The sequence below is a fragment of the Cydia strobilella genome, chromosome 1, assembly GCF_947568885.1.
Source record: "Cydia strobilella chromosome 1, ilCydStro3.1, whole genome shotgun sequence".
Taxonomy (NCBI): Eukaryota; Metazoa; Arthropoda; class Insecta; order Lepidoptera; family Tortricidae; genus Cydia; species Cydia strobilella.
In genome coordinates this window covers 10,820,781-10,844,725 of record NC_086041.1, presented here as the reverse complement: position 1 = coordinate 10,844,725, position 23,945 = coordinate 10,820,781, and the positions used below count along the sequence as shown (strand labels likewise).

The 23,945-nt window shown below is 36.6% G+C and overlaps 1 protein-coding gene across 3 annotated transcripts in view; it reads right to left on the bottom strand.

Moving 5' to 3' along the window:
* Positions 1 to 23,945, bottom strand: part of LOC134741045 (protein trachealess) — a 201,226-nt gene that overhangs the window by 26,952 nt on the left and 150,329 nt on the right. For 2 of the 3 annotated variants that reach the window (XM_063673805.1, XM_063673796.1), the window contains exon 5: positions 13,042 to 13,280. In XM_063673805.1, the coding sequence (XP_063529875.1) occupies positions 13,042 to 13,280 (239 nt within the window). The remainder of the gene's footprint in view (positions 1 to 13,041; positions 13,281 to 23,945) is intronic. The other variant, XM_063673814.1, reaches the window with a different exon arrangement.

Here is a 23,945-nt window from a genome sequence, read left to right as displayed (position 1 = left end):
AGAATTATTTTTAAAACTCAGAACTTGATTGAAATTTATCACCACATTCGTCGCTAATTATTATCATAGACTTCCACCTGCGTAAACATACATACTAAATATGTATAAGAAAATGCATTTTTAAAATGCACTGCACTTTTAAATTCTGTCGTTATCTAAGATCCTTAACTAACCTTTGCAACAAAGTAAAATAAACAGTTTAAGCGAAATAATATAAATATGATTGTCGTACGCCAGGCCGTAAAGCTTTCAAAAGAGTACAAAACACAGTCCACTATGACTTTATACACGAGCGGGGATACCATGCTTCAGGGAGTCAAGGGAAAGTTTCTTTAGTTATTTTTGATGATTCAATATTACTAAACTTTTGTCTTGTTAAATATTACTTAAGTGCCTTTTTCTCATTTCTAATTTTTAACTTCAAAACTGAAGTACTTAAAGAGCACGAAGTACCTAGAAGGAGAACAATTTTCAATTTGCTGATTTAAAAAAAAAAATTAACTGATCGGTGACCGCTTATGACTCATGACTTATGATTCTGAACAAAATGCCAGTTTCTATATGATTCAGGCTTATGTGCCTACTTGATTTCACACATTGGTCTGTGCATGGTCTATCACCCGTTTTGTTGACTGGTTACATCTATGACGGGATTTCAACTAGAAAGTCTCTAAAATAAATAATATTTCACGTACCGTATGGTTACCCTGTGCAGCCTGCAGTCGGCATATCAAAGGCGGTGTCGTTGAATTAAATCGTCATAAAGCACTGCTATCGCGGCATCGGGCCCAATTCGCGTGTGAACCTCACTTGAACTAACCGTGAAACACAAGACACACATTGTCCATGTTCATTTTTATCTTTGTCTTTTAGTCAACTGAGAATAAAAATAACCTTCAAGGGCAAGCCAAAAAAAATCACTCTCTATTCTTTTCATAGATCTAAATGGCATATAATACAGGATACCCATTTAATTATTATTGCTGTCAGTCTGTCTGAATAACTCACTTAATACAGGCAATTACATTTCTTTAATTTTGGACTCATAAGCTGTGTTCTAACTAGCTATACGAGATCTCGATTGTAATGTTTAAAAATAATAGAAAATTAAATTTATAACAACGGAAAACCTTTCCCTGCCTGCCTGCTATTTCTTCGTTATAGCATATATTTTTTTACATATTTATATAATTCTTATGAACGAAGGATTATTCGCAGCGGCAAATTAAGTGCAAATAGGGCCATTCCGGCGTTAATAAAGGCAGATGAACAAATTTTTACTAAGCCTGCTAAGTCTCCGTATAATTTCGTCATTACCGACAGCGCCCGGCTCGGCGTAGTTACGGTCGTCTGCGGAAGGAACTTCCCAAATGTGGGTATTAATCTGCCTTATTAATGGTATTTCGATGTACAGCCACCTTTATGTGCAATAATATATTATGACGTGAAAAGAGTATATGACTCGACACGCTCATATGAGTCTGGAAACAAGGTGCTGTCACTGCCAAGTATTTGTGCACGCTTCGCACTTGCTTATAATTTTTTCATGTAACGTTAAGTATCTATGTATATTAGAATCAGCGGCTACTGCTCCCGCTAGAGAGTAGAGCCCATAGTCTGTCAAAATAAGATATTATTTCCGATAGCTGTACCGCCTTTTTCAAGGTACATTTTCGAATGTGGTTTTGAATTTCACTTTTGTGTTTACGATCAAATGACGCAGTTTTGTTTTATTACGTTCCTGTTTTGTTTCCTTATGACACAAAGTAACAAACAAAGAAAAAAACAACCTTCATTTATACAGACTGCGATATAAGAAAAAGAAATGGCAATTGTTTTTACACAAAACTGTCAGATTGGTCTAATTTGGTGCGATTTTGATACCCCTGCGGTGGCTGGTTAAACGATCGATTTGACAAGAAATAACGAGGCTCTCACACCGAACTGTAATGCAGGCAAAAATGTAGGTACAATATAAAATATAGTTACCAGACATTATTTCGGGGAATCCTATGATAGTTCGGAAAACTTACGTCCTATAAAGTTATCTCCTACATATAGATCCAAAAACTATGAGACATACCTACCTACTGCTACAATTGCAACTTTATAAACAAAGTACTTGTTTCAAAAAGTTTATTTACTGTACTTAATACTAAATTATATTAAATATCTGAAATAAAATTGCTTTACAACGACATTAGTCCGGTGTGACACGAGGCCATATTTGATCGGCCAGTATTTAGTGGGCGAGAAATAATTCGCTCTTATTTGCTCGCTCAAAGCTAACATTTGCGGGGCGCGAAATTAAATAAACGCAGGGGTCAGCGGCGAAGGAAAACTTACGAGAAATTGCCATTCGAGGGTACTTCTTAATATAAATGAATAAGCCGAACAAATACGAAAGATTTGATTTTAAAGTACCTACTAAGTGAAGTAAGCCGAACAAGTTCAAAAGTGTAATTATTGCCGAGAAGCGCAAAGAATTAGGTACTCATTTCTAATTCCAGTAATTCAGGAGGAGAGTTAGGAGAGTTATTATATGGATTATTACAGGAATCCCTTTGTCTCTACTTTCACTTTTCCCAGTGATAAAAACTGCACTTTTCTAAAAAAAGGCAGGCTTTCTAAAAGCGCAGTGCGCACGTAAGCGCACAATTGCACCATGGAAGATCTTGGTTCAGAAAAATCATATAACCTGGCTTACCGAGGTGTTACAGTCTATATAATTTCTTACTTATGTCGTTATCTCATGTAAGCATTTTTTCTATCTCCATTTAAATCCACTAGGGCCATAAATGCAGTATTAAACATATAACAGTATGTAGGTACGAAGTATACATATAGTGTCAAATAGCCTTCCTTTACAAATTACCTACAACATATGTATATACTACATGTTCTTTTGGGTAGCTGTCATTACTTAAGATTCTTATTTACCCACTCCACGATTCATTACTCTGGACTCCAGAGGAAAACGGCATAACCGCAGCTTGAAACTTTTCCCGCCCTCAAAAACAACATAAGTGCGTTGATTACCAACCCCCAGGGCCCTTGACCGGAACCCTAATGAAGAATTACTGCCCTTTGTGGCTCCAAGGGCTATTGATTGGCGCCTTTTAAAATAAGAATACGGAGTTATTGGGTTTTGGAGAAGTGTGAGCCTTTTATCTGCGGATCTTCTTGATTGACGGAATTTAGGTACTACAAATTCTTTTTTATGATTGTAACAAAAACGTAAGGCTTTGAATTTTATTTAAACTATAGAGCTGGTATTCTCCATAAGTATGCCACACGTGCTTAAAAGTGCTAATAGTTTTATCAAGACTTTGGTACTTACTAATTCCATTCAAAAATTATTAACATTTCAAAATCATCATCAAGCTTACTTTAACTAAAGACAAGTCATCTCTTTGCTTCTTGAAAGATATAAATAATTATAAAATAATATACCGTTATCTGCAAGTTTTTAACCCTTAATTTGACACTGTTTGGTGTATCATATAAGCAATTTAAAAAATTCTAGCGATCAAAACTGTACAGGTTGAGTTAAGACAAGAGTATTTCCGTTTCCTCGTAGATTTTTCCTTTAAGTTAGTAACGATTCTTTTACATTCTCCTAAAAAAAATTAGGAGATATTTGTCTGCCTATTTACTTTATATATAACACTGCAATGTATTTTACATCAACTTTTACTAATAAAACACAGTAAATAATTAAATTACTATTAGCTGTTCTGCTTCAAACTTGTTGTATAACATAGAATAAATATAGGTAGGTCTGAAAGAAAAAACAGGTAGGGTCTAAAAATTGGAGCATTAAAGATAAAGAAGAAACAGACACAAACTCATCCTCTTGAAGAAGTAAGTTATGATAAAACTTGTCACTTTCTTGATTTCACTACTCAAGGGAGATGCCATTTTTGCTCAAAATTTACATAAAATGCAGTATTAATGTTCATTCAGAAACAATAGAAATTATCATTTAGAATACCACGCAAAACAATGATTTCTTCGCCACTACATTAAATTTTAAAATTAATTCGATTTATATACTTTGTTTCACAGTTACTTTTTCACTAGCATTTTATTGAGAATACGAAAAAAAATGTGTTCTTTAATTTTTTAAGGTGTTGTTTTTATAGAGAAAATGTAATTGTTCCGTTTGTTGCTATTTAAAAAAGTTTTTTTGTCTTAACCTTTAATACATGGATTTTTTTTCAGAATAGAGCAAATATTTTTTAAATATTTTCTTTATTCTGATTTCATGATTTATTAGACCCATCTAACTTCATTAAAGCAGAAAAAATATAATTTTTGATTTTTTGTTTGCCTGCCAAAATAACGGTAACTTGGTACTCGTGGAAGTACTAGCCGTATTATTGCTAAAAACTTAACCATACCTTTCTACAGAAGATTCGTCAGCAAAACAGAAAGAAAGAAATACGGAAAAATCGCAGTAGCCCGGTGGTAATGAATTGTAACTAGCCAATTACACACCGAATAACCCTTCTGGCGCCGGTGACCGGGGCCACGCCAGCTGACTGGGCGTGGGTTCCGTATTGGGATTGGGAATGTATACTGATGATACAATGTATACTGGAAAATGTATACTGGTGATGATGTATTGGGAATGTATACTGGTGATGTGTCTAAGTAAAAGTGTATTTTTTTTTTAAATTTACCGATATAAATTTTAGGATTAGGAGCCAGTTTGGCTCTGACATAAACGCTATCGAGAACGTAACTTACTTTCTATGCTTCCCGCTCGTACCCGCATCAATATCACTAATTCACTACATAGTATAAAACAAAAGTCGCTTTCCGCTGTCTGTCCGTCCGTCTGTCCCTATGTATGCTTAGATACATGCTTAGATCTTTAAAACTACGCAACGGATTTTGATGCGGTTTTTTTAAATAGATAGTGATTCAAGAGAAAGGTTTGTATGTATAATTTGTAAAGGTTTTGTGTAAATTAGTTGAACTACCCGTGCGAAGCCGAGGCATGTCGCTTAGTAATTAGTACGAGCGAGATGTAGAGAAAGTAAATTACGTAGACGTTAGCGTATATGTCAGTTTGTCTGCTGTCAGTTTGCGTATGTCTCTTTAGTGGAACTGTTTTTTTTTTTTTTTCAAAAATTTACCGACTTTACTATCGACTTTCATATTGATTGTCACTGTGTCACTGTGACAAGGTACGAAATGGGTCGGAAATCAAATACAACATAACTTCTAATTCTAATAAGTTTTTATAACATTTAAAACTTTCGCGGTTTAAACACATATTAAATCACATTTAGAAACGGGTCTTTAAATGCACTTTTCGTGGGGTAGTCACACAAATCTCTGTTTTGACATTTTGCTGGGACGTCAGTTAGCCGCGACCACGAGCAGTGAAACCTGTGTCGAAACGTCGGTAAATAAAGGTAACAAAATAAATTCGCGATAGACCCGTTTCTAAATGTGATCTAATAAGTTTTTGGCAAAATGTTAATTTTTGGTACAATCTTTTATCGCTGACTGTATTTTTCTTTCCACAAGCAACAGGCACTAATACTCATCGAGACAATTTTAACAACCCCAAGCACAAAATAGTTTGCGTTGTTTTATCACAGAGTTCCTATGGCCACCTCCTGTTTCCATCATCAAATCAGCTCCATGTTATCATAATATTGCAATGTCACCCAATTTACAATTATGTATGCAAAATTTCAGCTCAATCGGAAATCGGGAAGTGGGTCAAATTTAGCTTCCAAGATTTGACCCACACTAATAAACTAACATACTAACAGGGCAAATTACATAAAAGCTTGCAAAAATAAAACTTCCCAAATGAAACCTAGTATCTGTTTTGAATGATTCACGGTTAGTTTCACTAGACTTATATTGACCGAGATATGGCCCGTGATAACCTTTTGTATCGCGAAAACAATACAAAAGTCTAGTGAAACCTAGTATGCATGTCATTTGTGATTTTTAAGTAAATGTGTTACGATTTGGGTAATATTTCAAGCAACCATTTTTCCAACTCTTTTAACCCCGTCCGGAACCCGGTGCCTCATCGAGCAAGGGCCCCTAGTCGGACCTCATCCATTCCACACACGTCCTGTCAATACGCCAATTGTGCAGGGGCTATTGATTGAAACCTCCACTTTATTATGCTATATCAAGCTTTTTTCCAGTTGCACTTGTGTTTTTGTCACTAGTCGCCAATTGTCGATTGACTTTTTATTACTTTCCGGCGTGGATAAGACATCCGTCACGTTTTAAGTGAGAGAGAAAGGACTTATAGTGAGTCTATTATTTTGGTAAACCCTCTTTATGTATCTACCTTTTATCTCTACTATTTATGTAATAAAACGTATATATAACATTAGGAACCCAAACGTAAAGCAGACTATTTACCATGAATAGACAAATACTAGTATGTCAAGGATCCCGATGGTAAATGCCGATACCCAAGATACCAATACCGATACCTCCTTAATATGCCGGGTTCGCGGTTCATTATGCCCGGGATTACAGCCGAGTTCCGGACAGGAGCAGGGTTACCCTTATCTTTGGATTAGCTTTTGAACTTGGCAATGCGAGACTTGGCATTTTATCAATACATATACTGACACTTCTTTCTTATAAGAAAATGATTTTGTTGCTTGAAGCTTACTTCTGCCTACATTTAAAAATATAAGGAACTTATAATTATAACTACCTATATGTAAAAAGTTGTGTAAAACCAAACTCACTTTATGTAAACATTGTGAATGGCGGGTCGCTAGTTTTAATATAATAAAAAAAATAAAAAATTGGATTTAATATCATACCCATAAATAAACGCATTAACGAGTAGTTACGATTTCTCATACACCTGAATTATGGTCATACACCTGAATTATGTCGCGACACAAAACCGCATAAGTCAAAAAGGCAATAATTCTCAATACAATAACGGAAGACAAGCCAGATAAATTCAACAAATTAACTTCGGGGTAAACACATGTTTTGTTCCCTATATTGCCGGTAGGTGGCAGCACGTGATTTATCGTAGAAGGGTGTCGGCGGTGGCAGAAAACGGACGTTTGGGGCAGATTTTGATGTTGTTTTATGTGTGTGAATTATTCAAAATTCGATTTCGTTTGAGATTAGACGTGGAATTGGAACATTTTACATTTAATAACCTACTCATGAACATTTTAGTCATTCATAGGTAAGTTGTAAGTTATTTATACTATATAAAATATCTTGAATTCCGTTGCTAGCAAAATAATTCAAGATATTTTCAATTAGTTTTTGTTTATAAATAAATAATAATAATAAAAGGATTGGAGCTGAATTAAGAAATATAAAGTATCGATATTACTATAAAACTCCCGTGATACTCAAACATATTACATTATTTTAAAACGTCACATGTCGAGCTATTCGACTTAATAATACGTGAGTGACCCGTTTTAATAACGAAACTTCCGTGAGACACAGACATATTAAAGTGACCCGTTTTAAAATAATGTAATATATCGATATTACTTTTACAGAAAACGTAGAGCAGAAAATAAGAAAAGGTATATAAGTAGCTATAAAAATATAAAGAAAAAACATGCTTTGTAATAGTTGGCTAACTTCCATTATTCCTAAGTTCCTAACAGTCTCAACTATCCTCATACCTAACGCCATATTTTAAACATCCCTTGACCGAGCCCGATAACGTTCCTTAATACGTTGTACCCGTAAATCATGGGCGGCACATCTGCCGGCGAAATAGAAAAATAACAATAAATAAAGATGGCGACATACGGCGGGAATATTGGAAACTTGGTTTGGGTACTGTTGCTGTGGAACAGTTGCCTGAAAAATAGGATAAACAAGAAAATGGGGTTAATAACTTATTGCTACTATATCTAACTAGACTTTTAGACAAAAAAAGAACACGTGGGTTGTATAACTTAGACTGAAGGGCAGCCTATAACTGTATTAGGGTTGCCTTGGGATTACTTATATGCTTAGGATATATGCTTCATAATAAATCAGTCATCAATTTATACACATTCAGAGACTTCAGAGCTTAGAAAAATAAATATAATCATTTATGATCGTTAATTCAAACCAGGGCTCGGAACCGTTTTTTTTTAACCCGTAATAGCCCAATATTTTTACTTATTTTATGCTCTTTACGTAGGACTGAATCATGTATTTAGGTAACAACTTCGTATTATTAGATGGTCCGCTTAAAAATAAAATAATAATCCAAAGAACGTAATAATACCGGTATTTTTTGTATGAAAAAAAATTCGGTTCCGAGCCTTGATTCAAACAATATTATGAGCAGTGAACAGCAAAATAAGACAGTGAAAATAACAAGGTACTAAACTATCAAACGGCGTCTATGACTCCTCGCATTATCCTACAGGCTCTACAGGCTCTTACGACTTACGACCATATTCCACTAACTCTAGCAATGCACATAGTAAACTGATTACACTAACCTACCAGGAGGCCTGTTCCAGTTAGATGGTTATCATTCAATTATGCTATTACAGCGCCGGTTAATTTGACGTTTGTGACGTTCGTAACTCACTTACGGCGGAAAATGTCCAGTTATTTTAATTGTCTAGGGTGTGGCAGGTTTAATATGATTAATTGGCTTAAAATGCAATGTAGACACTAGTGAAGATAGTTTGTTAGCAATAAGGTTTCCTCGCGCGACTTAAAATTTTCTTTGGGTTTGTTTTATTATTTTTGTGTAAAAATCAAGAAATAGTAGGATAGGTATATTAAATAGCCATAACGCGACGAGTTATTGACAACTCGAAACATCAAACATCAAACATTTATTCAGCAAATAGGCCACAGGGGCACTTTTACATGTCAATTTTTACAAACAATAAAATTAACCCAAAATTACAAAAAACAATTACGAAACGTAATTAATATCTCCTTTTAATTACGGTACAAAGTTATCAACTTGTTAGGCTTTACCTTACCTTACAATCATTTATAAGTACCTAATCAAAAACTTCAAACAAGTCAAACCCAACTTGAACTGTTAATGAAAATATAAATAAAAGGTACACTGTTTTAAAAACAACTTACTTTCCCAAAATTAAACGAAGACGCACAGTGGTTCGTCCAATTAAACGCTCCAGACAAAATCGTCAAACGAACCCCACGGCGATTTGAATAACCACGTCACGTTCGCCAAATAAGCAGTACTAACAAGCGGTATATCGTTTGCACTGATTGTTAATTGATTAGATTAAAAATTTCGTCCCAATTCACGGCGTATTGTTACACTGGGGGGATTAATTAGGTTTTTAATGGCGGTGTCCCTTACGACATATTTGCAGATGTTGGGATCATCTTGCTAATTTTATTTGGAAGTTTCTTTTAACATCATTGGTGTCTCTTTGTTGCGTTATTTGGAAGAAATTCGTAACTCGGTAAGCAAGGTGTTGCAGTGCAACTAAAATCCTAATGAAATTATTAAAACCCGGTTTATGCGTACCTGTATACCTAAGTGTAAATTATGTTAACAACTTTGTAAAGTACTTGACAACTTACTTTAATAAATCTTACATAAATTTGTATAATCAGTACAAGATTTTCTACGTTCTAAGTTAATAAATACTTAACATAATTGTTTAATGGGTTTTCTCACTTAGTTCTATCTAAACCGTATATACCTATCACTAGACGACCTAATGCGGCTATGTTGGTATTGAAATTATATTTAAGCAATACAATATTTTAGTTCATTTTTATTAAATGTTTTCATAATTGCAACTTAATTTGTGATTATTTTGTGGCAATTTTATGACAGAGTATTATAAAATTTACAGTAGGATTACATTTAATAAAGCAAGAAACTTTAATACTGTATAGAAAGTCTACCAAAACAAGACCAAGGAAGACAATGCCGTTTAAAATTCAAATTGATTGCCTCAAATGTACAATTGTAAATCGAACCCCATTGCACATGAGTTTCAGGGGTTTTTACAAGCAGAGTACATTTAACAAAGTACCCCAATACCTTTATTGCATACGTGAGTATATTTGAAACTAGAAAATTTGTCCTCGAATATTTTGTGAGACAATTTTGACACCCCTAAATGCTCATGTTTTATTGCGAATTTTGGGATTCCGCATACTTATTGTGAACCATTGAATATGATAAAACGTTCTGAATTTTTTTTTTGTGATCTTAAAAGAGACGTACTTTCTTTTTTTAGTTAAGGCGTAATGATTTAAATGATAAGTAACTATATCTGAATTTCATTAAATGACTTCTTAATTTGGCCAATAATTTGTATAGTAATGTTAGATAGCTCTAGAATTTACGAATACTATTAAAAGTTCCGATTGTAATGTTCAATAGGTACATGTCTGTCGAACACATTCAAAATTTCAATATATACAAAGAAAATCCCGCTTAAAAATTGAGTTAAAATGACAGTGGCGTATGTAGTGATTCGCGCGGCGGTTGCATTAAGCGCATTAGGGGGCTAAATTGGATTTGAGGGTGTTTTATTGGTACACTTGTTACGAATTTAAGACCACTGTGCGGTAAAAAAATATTGGAAAATATGTGAAGCATATGACAAATATGTGACTGTATTGTAATGCTCCCGGTGTCTTAAACATTTATGTGGATGTTATATGTATATAAAGTCGATATGTTATTTAAAGCCGGTCAAACTCAAAAGCTAGTTGGAAAAGGCGCGAAATTAAAATTTTCTATAGTTCTAAACTTTTTAAAATTGCCGCTTTTTTCTACTGGCGAAATTGGCTTGACAGGCTATATTTCCACATAACGTAGCATAAAAAAACATAAAAAGGCAAAATAACATTATTTTCTATCTGAGAACTATTTTTCCCAATTAGTATCACTAAAATATTCTACGATATATTATAAATAAATATTTCGGTACGGTACCTCCTTAAATTGTTAGGTGTTATACCGAGTAAAAAAATTGCTAAAAATATATATCTTAATGCGTCCCCTTCCAATAATCAGGACTCATGTGTAATGTTGTCCTTGATCAAACACCGGTGTTTTTTCCCAACAAACGAATAGGTAATATTTATTTGACGTATTGCGGAGAATCAGCGTCCCTAAGGCGTATTTATTTGCCTGCACGCTTCGACTGACAATTTTATGTGATTTACCCCATTGTTTAGTGGTTTTGTGCGGAGAAAAGCCGGCAGCACCACTGTGTGCTTTTTGGAAATTGTTTTTATTATACTCCTAAAGATATTTTGCTCGTAAACGTATCTAAGTAGTTGCAATATGCTGCATACTTATTGTATACTTAAGATAATGGCATTTTACATTATACGCTCTTAGTTCCTTAATATAATCAACATTATACCTACTTCCCAACTTTTCAATGTAAACTAGACCCTTCTAAAGGAGAGATGGAGAGAAAACGGAATCACAGTTTTGTAGCTGTGTTATCGGATTGCAAGTAAGTACTGAAACTACACCTATAAAACAAGAGACACCTCAACTGTCGGCACTTTAACTACAAAGAGACAGACAGCAATAAACTTGTTTTGCCGACGCTACAGGGGCGGGTAACGTGGTTAGCGCGACAATGACTTGACGAAGGCAAATCTGATTTGCAGACCCTCCCGCTGTTTTAAACCGAGTCCATTTTGAACGTTATTAGGGCTGTCGCGCCCGGCTGGGGCATATGGTTTTGTGATGATGTAGCACGGTTCGTAATAACGGTTTTTGGTAACCCTAGGTTATTCTAATACGATTGCATTGAATGCGTTATTATAGGATTCGAGTAACACACTAACTCAAGTGCATGTACACCCAGCTACAAAAGTGCATGCCCACTTTATGAGTGAATTCCATTCATAAAGTGGGTATGTACTTCTGCAGCTTGCTGTACAATAGCTGTAGGTATTGTACAGTCTACAAACATGTTAAATCTGTGGGGCATGTACTGCTGCTATTTATGAGATGTAATTTTTTTTCTGGTTTAAAATTTTTGAGGTGGCAGAAAATTGTCATTTTATGCTGAGTAGTCAAGATTCTGTACTACGTAACACTAACATCTGTCTTAGGTATTAGTCGACGACGGTGTACTTTTGCTACACGGTGGGTCCTCATGCCTAATAATCGCGAACCGCTTCGTTCATTCGTTAGTCTATTTCTTCTGCATATTTGAGCGATAGAGAGGCAAATAGACGGAACTTCGAATTACGAGAATTGCGATAGCGCCCCGGAGACCTATAGCTTCTGATAGCCGATAGAGAGACGATGGACACCTGGCCCAGTTTTTTTGCCAAGACAACTGGCATAGACAACATTTTTTGAGGGTTCCGTACCCAAAGGGTAAAAACGTTCCCCTCCCTCGCAAAAATTGGCAGACTGTTTTGTACAGAAAATTACAGACATGGCGTTTCCATTTGGTTATAACCTCCAGGTACCTACCTATTGTTTTTGTAGGGATTTTGACAATGCCTTAAACATGTAATTAGTACTAATTAGTTACCTTCCCCTTTATAGGAATTTTTAGGGTTCCGTACCCAAAGGGTAAAAATGGGACCCTATTACTAAGACTCCACTGTCCGTCTGTCTGTCTGTCTGTCTGTGTCTGTCTGTCAACAGGCTGTGTCTCATGAACCTAGACATGATAGCTAGACAGTTGAAATTTTGACAGATTATGTATTTCTGTTGCCGCTATAACAAGTATACTAAAAAGTACCGAACCCTCGGTGGGCGAGTCCGACTCGCACTTGTCTGTTTTTTACTAAGGTCAATGTGGAGAAGCGGTCTTCTGCCGGAGAAGTCATATAAAATTTTTGGTTGGGAAGACCGTCACAGGGCAAGAACTCTTGTATTTGTACCGATACGTACTTCATTCAGACACAGTCAGAGAGGAAGAGCTTTGCTCCTTCTGTTCTACCGACCTTCCGTAAGTGGATTATTTGTAGGTACAAACGCAAGAGCTAGAAGCGACGAGCGACGAAAGAGCTTGTAGACGGTCTTCTCCACATTAACCTTACACCTTAGTCAAATGTGTTAACACTAACCTTTAAGCGTCTTACTAGTCGGCGGCGGATCCCTACTCCACGGCGGGTCCCCGTGACCGGAGAAGTCTCTTAACTTCAGATAACTGATGGTGAGCCTGATGATGGACGCCTTGTCCAGCTGGCTGGTGATGGCGGCAGGCAACGGCAGCATTTTCGCTAGCTCGTAGAACTCGTAGTTCTCCTTTCCACGGCGAGATCTCGCCGCGTCTCGGCTTTTTTCTTTCCGCAGCTCGAGGATGCTGAAAAGAAAAGGGTAGGTTAGATTTGGATGCCCACATACGGATAATTATGTTGTGGGGGTATAGGTTTTCGCGGGCTTGGTTTCCGCAACTCGACGTCATATATTGCGCCTATTTTGCGTGAATGTTGTGGGGGTAATTCGCATTAAATGCAAACACAAATTTTGTTATGATGGAATTGTGAAATCATTATAGAACAGATTTCATATTAAAGCAAAACTCATCAATTTTATGAAACTACTGCGATTTTATTATAGTAAGATACTAATGGTAAACCGAACACGTGAACCGAACCTCACATGTTGTACATTCAGATTTTCTGATATTGTAATTTACAGAAAACTAAACCCAATCCGTAATACAATCTTTCAGTTTTAAGACCCTGAATAAATAACACGAATAAAATAAAGAATCCTTTGATAAAAAAAAATTACATTTTTTTGCCACACCCCTCGGGGTTTGTAAAACTATGTTGATCATAACGGTAGGTACGTTATGTCCGGCTGCATCAAACCAATGTTCTTATCGGTATAAAGCTAGCCATACACGCACGGATTTGTCCGCCGGACACGTCTCGTATCTGATCCGCGACTTCACCACACACGGCGACGGACATCAGTTGTAATCCGGATTTAGCTAGTAGCGGTTGTCTGCAACAATGTGTCTGTCTAAACAATAACTGGCTGTGATATGTGGCGGTTTTATATGTCTCGAAGAAGGAAACAAGCTTACCATCAATTGGTCGAAGAATTTACATTTTTCAACCAATTGATCGTAAGCTTGTTGTCTAAGATCCTTGTTTAGGTACAATAAGGACCTATAAAGCTCTATAAATTTGTCCAAAACACTGTGTTGTCAGTAAACGCCATTTTAAATGAGCGCGTGCGTACTGCCGTGCCGTAGCGTGAGAGCGCAACTGAGGTGCGATCCGGCGGACACATCCGTTACTACGCACACACGTGCAGTCCGCTCTCGGATCTCCGTGTCCGATCCGTTGGTTTTGAGCACGGATAGCGGACAGACATCCGGCGGACAAATCTGTGTCAATTTTTGGCCATACGTTGACGGATGTGTCCGCCGGACACATCTTTCAGACAGATCCGACGTACAAATCCGGACGTGTATGGCTAGCTTTAGACTCCTTAGTATCTTCATTTATATTTAGAAAGTTACATGCCCACTGCATCCTTGGTTATATGTTGTAACTTTCCAAGTAAAGACTAACCGTTTTAAGTCGTCTAAGCTAACTTTGCACAGACTTAAATAGAAAAAAGTGAGGGAGTGTTATTACAAACGTCATATTTTCATAGTAATTTGTCATTAATGATGACATTGCCGCTCTTTGTCATTGCAATTGCCATGCAGAACTAGCTTGGTCCGACTTTACACGTTACCTTGTACGGCCAATTACGTTATGCAGCGTAAAAAACGGTCTCGGAGCTGCCTCCCATAGTCCCACATAGGTACATTTTTATTTGACAAGTTAATGGGTCTAATTCCGCGTGTCACTACTGTCACCGTGGTCCTGAAACTCCTCCAGGTGGGAGGGGCCGCGCGCTCCTCCCACTAATGATCACCGCCATAGCTGCGTATAAATAACATTTGCATTTTTATACCGACTTGATGGAATTCCTCGGGCACGCGGGTTTAATTTTCGTTTTATGAAGTTTGAGGTTAACGTTCGTTAAAACAAAGAGTTTGGATTTAGAGCTGGTCGTAAATTTATTTTACCAGACTACCTGGTACCTAAGTTGTGTTAGTAGATGAATTAGTTGATTAAAGACGAGTTAGCTGAAGCTAAGTTACAGATTACGTGTTTGAACTTTATAGACGTTATTCATAAAACTTAGAAAATCTTCTACTAAAATGTCATGATGACGGATAAGGAAAACGGATTATAAAGGGCTTGCTAAACTTGACATGCGTTCATGAATAACGCCACTAATCATTAAGTATACGGTATGTTCAAGAACGATCGTCGATCGATCGACCACTTGGTTCCTTAGAGCATGTTGAACTATAATTTTCATTGACGTCATTTAGTGATAATGGATAACCTCCAATCCGCATTGGGTTAGCGTGGGGACTATAGGTATTAGGTAGTCCTACCTAACCCTTTTATATAAGGAGTCCTGTGGTCAGTAGCGGAACATAAGGTGTACATATTAGGCTCATCATAATGGCGATGCATGAAAACCGGCCGAGTGCGAGTCGGACTCGCGTTCCAAGGGTTCCGTACATTACACAATTTAAACAATGTATTTTTATGTGAAATGAAAGTGAAATGTCTTTAAAAAACCCGTAGAGGTCGGATCAAAAACTAAGTAATTAAGTCCGACTCACCTTTGACTACACATTTCTAATAGGTTTTCCTGGGATCTACCTATATAGGTAAAGAACTATTTTGTGTATTTTTTTTTCAAAATTTTAGATCCAGTAGTTTCGGAGATAAAGGGGGGGAATGGTCATTTTTTATTTGTTTACGTTACATGTCCATCTTTGGGTCACAAACTTACATATGTATTCCAAATTTCAACTTAATTGGTTTATTAGTTTCGGAGAAAATAGGCTGTGACAGACGGACAGACAGACAGACAGACAGACAGACAGACAGACGCACGAGTGATCCTATAAGGGTTCCGTTTTTTCCTTTTGAGGTACGGAACTCTAAAAAGAGCTAAATGTCAGCGATTAAATGCATATGTACTTCTACTAACTCCATTTGAACGTTATCCAATTTCTACATCCAGAAAATGAAGCATCATCCTACTGAAAACCAAGTTCAGATTATTTTTCATTCTAATGCAGTTGCTTGTGATGTTTAAAAAAACAAACAAAATATATGAAATCCCAAGAAACAACACGAAGGTGATTTTACATTTTCAACGTATTATCATTGAACACTCTCATCACACATTTCACTCCAGAAACCCTATTTGTTTCCAAGACGACATAAAACCGTCCATTCACGAATGCCCTGAGTAAGGTCAATAAAGCTGGCTACGTAATGGCGTTTGATCGTAAACGGGGGACCAACGGTTAGCACCTCTGTAAACTTTCAGCTGATGCGGTCTAATGTTAAGTCCCGTTGATTGTGCGCCAGTAAAAGGTAATTCTGTGATGAAAGTGCTAGACTCTATGTAGGTACCTACTTTTGGTTAAAAATACGTTATAGACGAGAATGAAGTGCGTAAAATAAATTCTGATAAAATAGCTCTAAAATTGAGTAACTTATCTGTAGAACTCGTTCCAACTCTTTGTAGAAAATACTTACTTAATGGCGCAGCGACCCAAAATGAGTGTTGGCCTCCGACACGAGTATACGCCAGTCGTCTCGATCCTGTGCCATCTCCCGTCAGTTATCGGCATGGAGATCAAAAGATTGTAGAAAATGCTCATAAATAATTTAATAAGAAAGTATTAAGTATAAGAACCTATGTACAGCTCAAAAACTTAAATAGTCCCCTGATCGATGTAAGAGTAACATGTATGTATAAAAAAAACACATATTTAATCTTAACATTAAATCATTTTACGGTTTAGACTCACTTGTTTTAGTCACTCGCTAGAAAAATGCTACGTACCACGTAAAATACGTGAAGCGATCGAGATTGGGCGGCGCCCTAATTTCAATCGGGATAGCGGCTGGGCTGTGCCGCCAGCATGGAAGCCTGTGATTCCTCAGCAGAATGCCGATGAGTGTTGTGACAGTGTAGTGGACATAGTGAGTTCGTGCTGTGTGGCGCTACAAGTGTTAGGTGACCCAAACCCAAACACACCACTGTGCCCGCCTACAACGATAGCGCAAGACCTCCCCCAACCGGTTTTCTCGGCGCGCGCGCAGCGAGCGACGCGGCGCGCGGCAGCGGCAGTACGCAATACACGGTCGTCGTGAACGCTGCTCGCACTATTAGTGCTTGAGAAAGGAGACCTAGGCTCTCCGAAACATGTCGCGCGAGTGACTAAAACAAGTGAGTCTAAACCGTAAAATGATTTAATGTTAGTATGTCTCACAACAGTTTAAATTTGAACATATTTAATCGTTCAATATAATAATGAAATAAATTTCATAACAGACTGTAGGTACCTATACCTACATAATAACATAGACAAGGGTCACTTCTTAAGTTTTTACTATTTCGCATGCAATTGTTTGTTGTTCCCCAATATAACATTTTATCAGCAATTCTAGAGTACTATATTCTCTTATCAGAGCGGAAGTACTGCTCTGGGACTAATAACTCTTTAAAAGTAAAGAGCCTTTTCCGGCAAGATGGCCGATAGCCGAATATCGGCTGTGCTTGATTTAATGATGAGATCGAATGGCCGGTAAGGTCGTGTGCACACGGACGACTACAGTTTTGGTTTTGAAATAAATTCAGCTCTGTTGTGTAAACACCTCATGCTTAACACCGGCCACACTGAACTGAAAATATAAGGTCTATCGTTGATCAGTACATAGAATTAATACAGAAGAATGTTTGAAACAAATAGGGATAATAGTGGTTACGGCGCGTCGGCGTAGCTACGAGATAAGCTTAAGCATATGTTTAGTGGGGTTAATAGGTACCTTTTACCGAAGGTGTGACACAGAGCACATAATTATGACATAGAATAAGTAATAGTATTATCATACAGAACGGCCACGCACCGCCCCGCCCCGACTCGAATTACCTCGCCCCGCGACAGGAGATTGACGGCCGTTTGCCGGCCGCTCAGTACTATTTTTAAGCAACTTACACTAAGACGCATGACGCGTGTACAGACGTGCTGTTCAAACAGAAACGCAAATGATGTTTGATGTATAGCGTGTCCGCCCTGTGATTATGATTAATCAATATTTACTAATTTTTAGATTATAATATACACATAGATAAATAGGGTTTCCGATAATTATAACGATAAGAATTTTTTATTTATACAATGAGATAAATAACGACAAAGAGATGTCAAACTGTGCAAGGACAATATTTTAGTCGCATAAAATTTATGCAAAAATATTAATCGGTCGGTCGTGTGCACCCGCCATACCAATACCATAAGGGTAACAACATTAGATTGTTTAAAATAACTTTAAACTGACCGAGGGTTGACCGCCCCTGGTCCGAGGGGGACTTATCCTTAATTCCCTTAAATGGAGCTTAATCCCTTAACAATAAAAAATGCAACAGTAATAAAAAGTTTTTCTTTCGATATTTTCTTATTGGAGTAATTTAATTGTTTTTTTTTCCTGATACATAGGTATCACTGTATTACTGTTTAGACAGCTAAGATGATTTTACGGTAAATGTACTTAAGAGGCCGGTTTCGATTTTGGAGCAAAAATGTAAAATTGATAGATTTAGTCGTTGAAATTATACACGTTTTGTTACGTAATATCTAAATAACAAGTATTGGTTTCTATGAGCACGTCTTCTCATCTTGCCTTTTAATAATGAGGTCGCGAGCGTGCGTCACCGGTAATATATGAAGAGAAGGGGCAGTCTTTAAAAATTTATCAAAAAGTTATGGTGGTAAATTATACAAATTATTGATGTATAAGAATAGTTTCAGCAAATGTTGTAGATTGTTTAAATATCAAAATTACTTTGAAATTAAGTCGATTTTCAGAGAAATTGTCACCTGTTTTGAAGTAATTTCTGGAGAAAATTGAATTCGTTTAACTTTCATTTCCTCGAACTCTAAGGCATATAACAAAAATGTAATCTGATAAAGTTCAAGTACAGAATATGTGTAATACAAATTTACCATTTTTAGCAGTCCAAACTTTACGAAATTTACAAATAAGAGCGACAAAATCAGTGCTTTACGCGCGTTTACCTAAACGTCCATCAGAAAAAAAACATGAAGTACTAATTTAGTGTCGGTTTAAAAAAAAACTGATAAAAGGCAAGATAAGAAGACGTGCTAATAGAAACCAGTACTTGTTATTTCAATTAGGTAACAAAAGGTGTACAATTTCACCGACTAATTCTATCAATTTAACATTTTTGCGACTAAAATCGACACCGGCCTCTAAACATAGATGTAATATGGAAAATATTTAAATGTAATAAACAGATCCTTGTTACTTTATTTTTAAGCGTCTTATCCAAACAAGTCAACACCAGCATCACATTTTACGTATAAGGTTAAAATTAATAACGCTAAAACGTTATTTTAAAATATTCTAGTAAAGTCAAAAACCTGTGACTAAAACACTGAAAACTTAAATGCAGAATTCACGTTCGAAAATGGAACTAATAGAACAGTGATTCCGTTTTTCAGTCCGCCAGTAACGGCTTTTATGACGCATTCTGCCCGTTTACAGCTAAATGGATAAGTATTCCCGCCGTACGGGACACCTCCATTTTCGAGCTCTTGTTTCATTTTCAGACCGTTTTTTAGGAAAACGAATACATTTTTTATTTTTTAACTCTTTGCCCAAAAATACGAAAAATATACAAATATTTACCGGACTAATTAGGATTTTATCCCAAATTTTATCTACTATGGCTATAGTAGATAAAACTTGGGAAAAAATCCTGCGATTGGATAATCACACTGAGATGTAGGTAGCTGGAGGAGACAGGTTTAATTTGATTGCAGAATGTTTTGTATTTTATTTAATTAAACAATAATAAAAATATTTATGTAAGTAGGTATTACCCATATCAAATATATTATTAATTGCAAAGTACGTATTTTTAGGGTTCCATATCCAAAGGGTAAAAAACGGGACCTTATTACTAAGACTCCTTTGTCCGTCTGTCTGTCCAACTGTCGTTCTGTCTGTCACCAGGCTGTATCTCATGAACTGTGATGGCTAGACAGTTGAAATTTTCACAGATGATGTATTTCGGTTGCCGCTATAACAACAAATACTACCTATAAACAGAATAAAATAAATATTTAAGTGGGGCATACAACAAACGTGATTTTTTTGCCGATTTTTGCGTAATGGTACGGAACCCTTCGTGCGCGAGTCCGACTCACATTTGGCCGGCTTTTTGTCTGCTGTCTTCGACGTCGTCATCTTCTCTATGTAACTCTTAAGGGTTTGGTAATCGGATCTGGAAGTTCTAAATTCTAGTCCCGAATTTAACAAGGCTCATAATGTGCTTTGAGTAGGTAATATCCTGTTAAAGTTTAGCATTTTTCTAATAGGCAAGTAAGGTATATCACCGTTGTATTTGGTTTTAGGTAAGCTAGACCTGGACGAAAAAATAAATCAAGCCCAAATAGCGTCTCCTTCATTACTGTTCCGTCCAATTTTTATGACGGACCTCCCTTCGTCTCAGAAGTGTCTGTCTTTAAGTGTGCACGTACGTGTCCCGACGCCCGGTACACCTGGGAATCGAACCCGCAATAGTACACTAACGCCTTGACCCCCTACTTAAACTTACCCCCAAACCTCACAAGCAGAAATCAACCATACGCTCTCGGCTTAAGGTTCATTTAAAAAGAGTTCATACGCTTGGAACCGGTCAGTGATGATTGGTAGCCTCTGATAATAAAATAACCTAAAGGCGAAACAGTCGCAAAAGAAATGAAACTCCCCACTCATCGCAACAGAGATGAAATTCGTTAAACAGGAGCCACAAAAGGAATTTTCTTTTGCAAATTGAAAATGGAAAGGAAAAAATTCGAACGCACGGGCATCGTAAAAAGCCGGGACTCCGGCATAGTGTCGCTACGGTTAATGTGTCCGGGCAAATTGAGTTCCCGGGAATTAGCGTTCCCAGGAGACCTACGTATGCACTTATGACGATTGGCGATGACGGTTACATTATACCTATTAATGTGTACATATAGTGTTTTGAAAAACCATATTGAATTATTGACAAAATGGCCCTCAGAAAAAGTACCCTAATAGTATGCTGATATACAAAGATACGTAGATGAAAATAAATGTATGAGTTTTGAATGATTCACGGTTAGTTGTGTCAAGTGTGAATGCGACCGTTGGTAACGTTGAAAGTGAACGCAGCCGACGCGCAAGAATGAAGGTAGACAGAGCGCTGTCTACACAACTTTGACACCCACCCGCTATCTTCAGTCACCCGTGAACATGATGCATGTAACTGCGTCAAAATAACGGGAGCTCACAAATAATACAAAAGGTAATCACGGTCTATATCCCGGTCAATATAAGTCTAATAAATGTATGGCATACAGTCTAAAAGGATAGTTGGATAAATGTGTGGATGTCATTGAAGCGTAATTCAACAACCCGCATCTGCCACACATAATACTTTCAAACATCTCATTACAAGAGATTAGCGATACAACACACAAAAATGTCACATGTGCACTAAAAGAACATTAAAACTTACGTCCGTTTTAACCAAGGTGACACAGGTAGCAAAGATTAACTATCAATGCGCTTATTATAAGGGCTAGAAAGGTCACACCTTTGCGGTGGTATTACGAAATAAAGGGTGTTTTCGTCCCTGGGAATTTCAGCGTATTTGCCGCTTGAATGGGTCGCAATCAAAACATTGTGCCGCTGTGGTTGCATTTTATTGGTATAAATGAATGGTGATAAAAAGATACCGTTTTTAAAGGATTATTGACGAAGTGTTTGAGATTATTGAATAGTAAAAGTGCTTTTAAAAAGATGACATCATTTTCTACAGTCTTGGTTATTAACCTGGAGGCTATGCAGTAATTCTGCAAGAACAACAAGTAACATAGCTGCAACTTAGTAACAGTAATGATTACAAATGTTATAAAACCCAGCAATACAAAATAATATGCGTTTATGACTATAGAGATAGAGGGGATGGATCTCAATATCAATTTCTGTTAAATTATGTCATCGGATCATATCATTTCACTTTCAAGTGACAATAAAACTAAGTATGTTGATCGATTACTCATTTGTAGAAATGTAGAGCGAAATACGTTTTTTTTGTATCTACGATACCTATAAACTAAAATAAATGTCAGTAAATAATGTAATGTAATGCGTTTTTAATTAAAATATTTTCATAGAAAATAATTTAATTTGTTCTTAGTTTACGATACCTATATGTAAATAAATTGGGAAAAACAAGATATATATATGTATGACCTAAATATCGTTTTATGACCAAGTGTGGTTCAAACTAGGTACTCTATTAATAATTTTGTGAAATTAATAAGTTGCTAAGTGTAAGTTGCTACTTACCTATTTAGTTTAATTACATTAAAATCTTCACTAGTCATGTAGTATTTTTCATTATTATTTTTTAGGGTTCCGTACCCAAAAGGTAAAAACGGGACCCTATTACTAAGACTCCGCTGTCTGTCTGTCACCAGGCTGTATCTCATGAACCGTGATAGCTAGACAGTTGAAATTTTCACAGATGATGTATTTCTGTTGCCGCTATAACAACAAATACTAAAAACAGAATAAAATAAATATTCTAATGGGGCTCCAATACAACAAACGTGATTTTTTTTGCTGTTTTTTGAGTTATGGTACGGAACCCTTCGTGCGCGAGTCGGACTCGTACTTGGCCGCTTTTTTACGTTGTATTATGAACGCTGAGAAACGGTTTCTCTAAGCGTGATATAAAGTTGCTGCTGTCACCCCATACCCCTTTTGTAACGAGACAAATATGACACGTCACATTGTCTCCTCGAGTGGTTATGTCACCAATAAGTACCCACTTATCCGTACAAGGACTCGATAATAATACATTTAATAATTCTTTCATATTAATAATAGGGCTATAAGACGTCTTTATATCTTTTAGAAGCCTTGGTGTTGAGAATAATAGTAAGATTTTTTATCGATCTTGTTCCTTAAGTACTACGTCTTGTACAAGGTAATACCAGTGTATCATGCTCATACCGTGCTTAGGGACCTTCAGTCGTGTTGATGGCTACAATACTGGCTATAATTTAGAACTCATAATAATTGATGATGATATTAATTCATAATGTATGATGTTTTCCATACAAAAGTAGGTATTCCCCATTTTCCTCTCTGGATATTAACATTATTGAAAATATGTTTACACAATTTGATGTATTTTAATCATAGCTAAGTCCGAAAAAACAGGTTTCATAAACATTTTTAAAAGCTCCTAATTCTTATAATATGTAAATTAAAAATCGACAAAAATAAAACGGTCGGACATAGCAATGATTAAAATACATCAAATTGTGTAAACATATTTTCCATAATGTTAATATCCAAGGAAAAAAATGAGGACTACGTTTGTATGGAGAATCGATCGTAGGTACCCATTCCTTTAAGGCTTAAGGGGAGGTAACCTGTTTTTGCGTACATACCAGCAATTGACCTTCTGTGAGACCTGATGAAAACCTAGCTGTATTCGTTGCTCAATTAAAATATAATAGAATGTGAGGTTATATTTAATGAATGTAGTTAAGAGTTGTGAGGTTTCGATATTTTTTACCCAAACTTCACTAAATTCGGATTCGATTTGTCTAACTGTAATACATTCCAGACTCATAAATAAGGTATCTGTGTGTTCAACAGATCTGCACTAAAAGAAGGTGTTAAACAAGTTTAAAAGTCCGTCACGGGCCGCGGGTCCTCAAAAAGGAATGGACCCTCCAAGGGTAGTTGTAAACCCCTGTTTAGTCAGGCGTCGGCCCCCGGGGGCCACGGTCAGTGCCGGTGAATCAAATGATCTGCATCCACTTTTACACTGTCACTGTGTGCGCAAT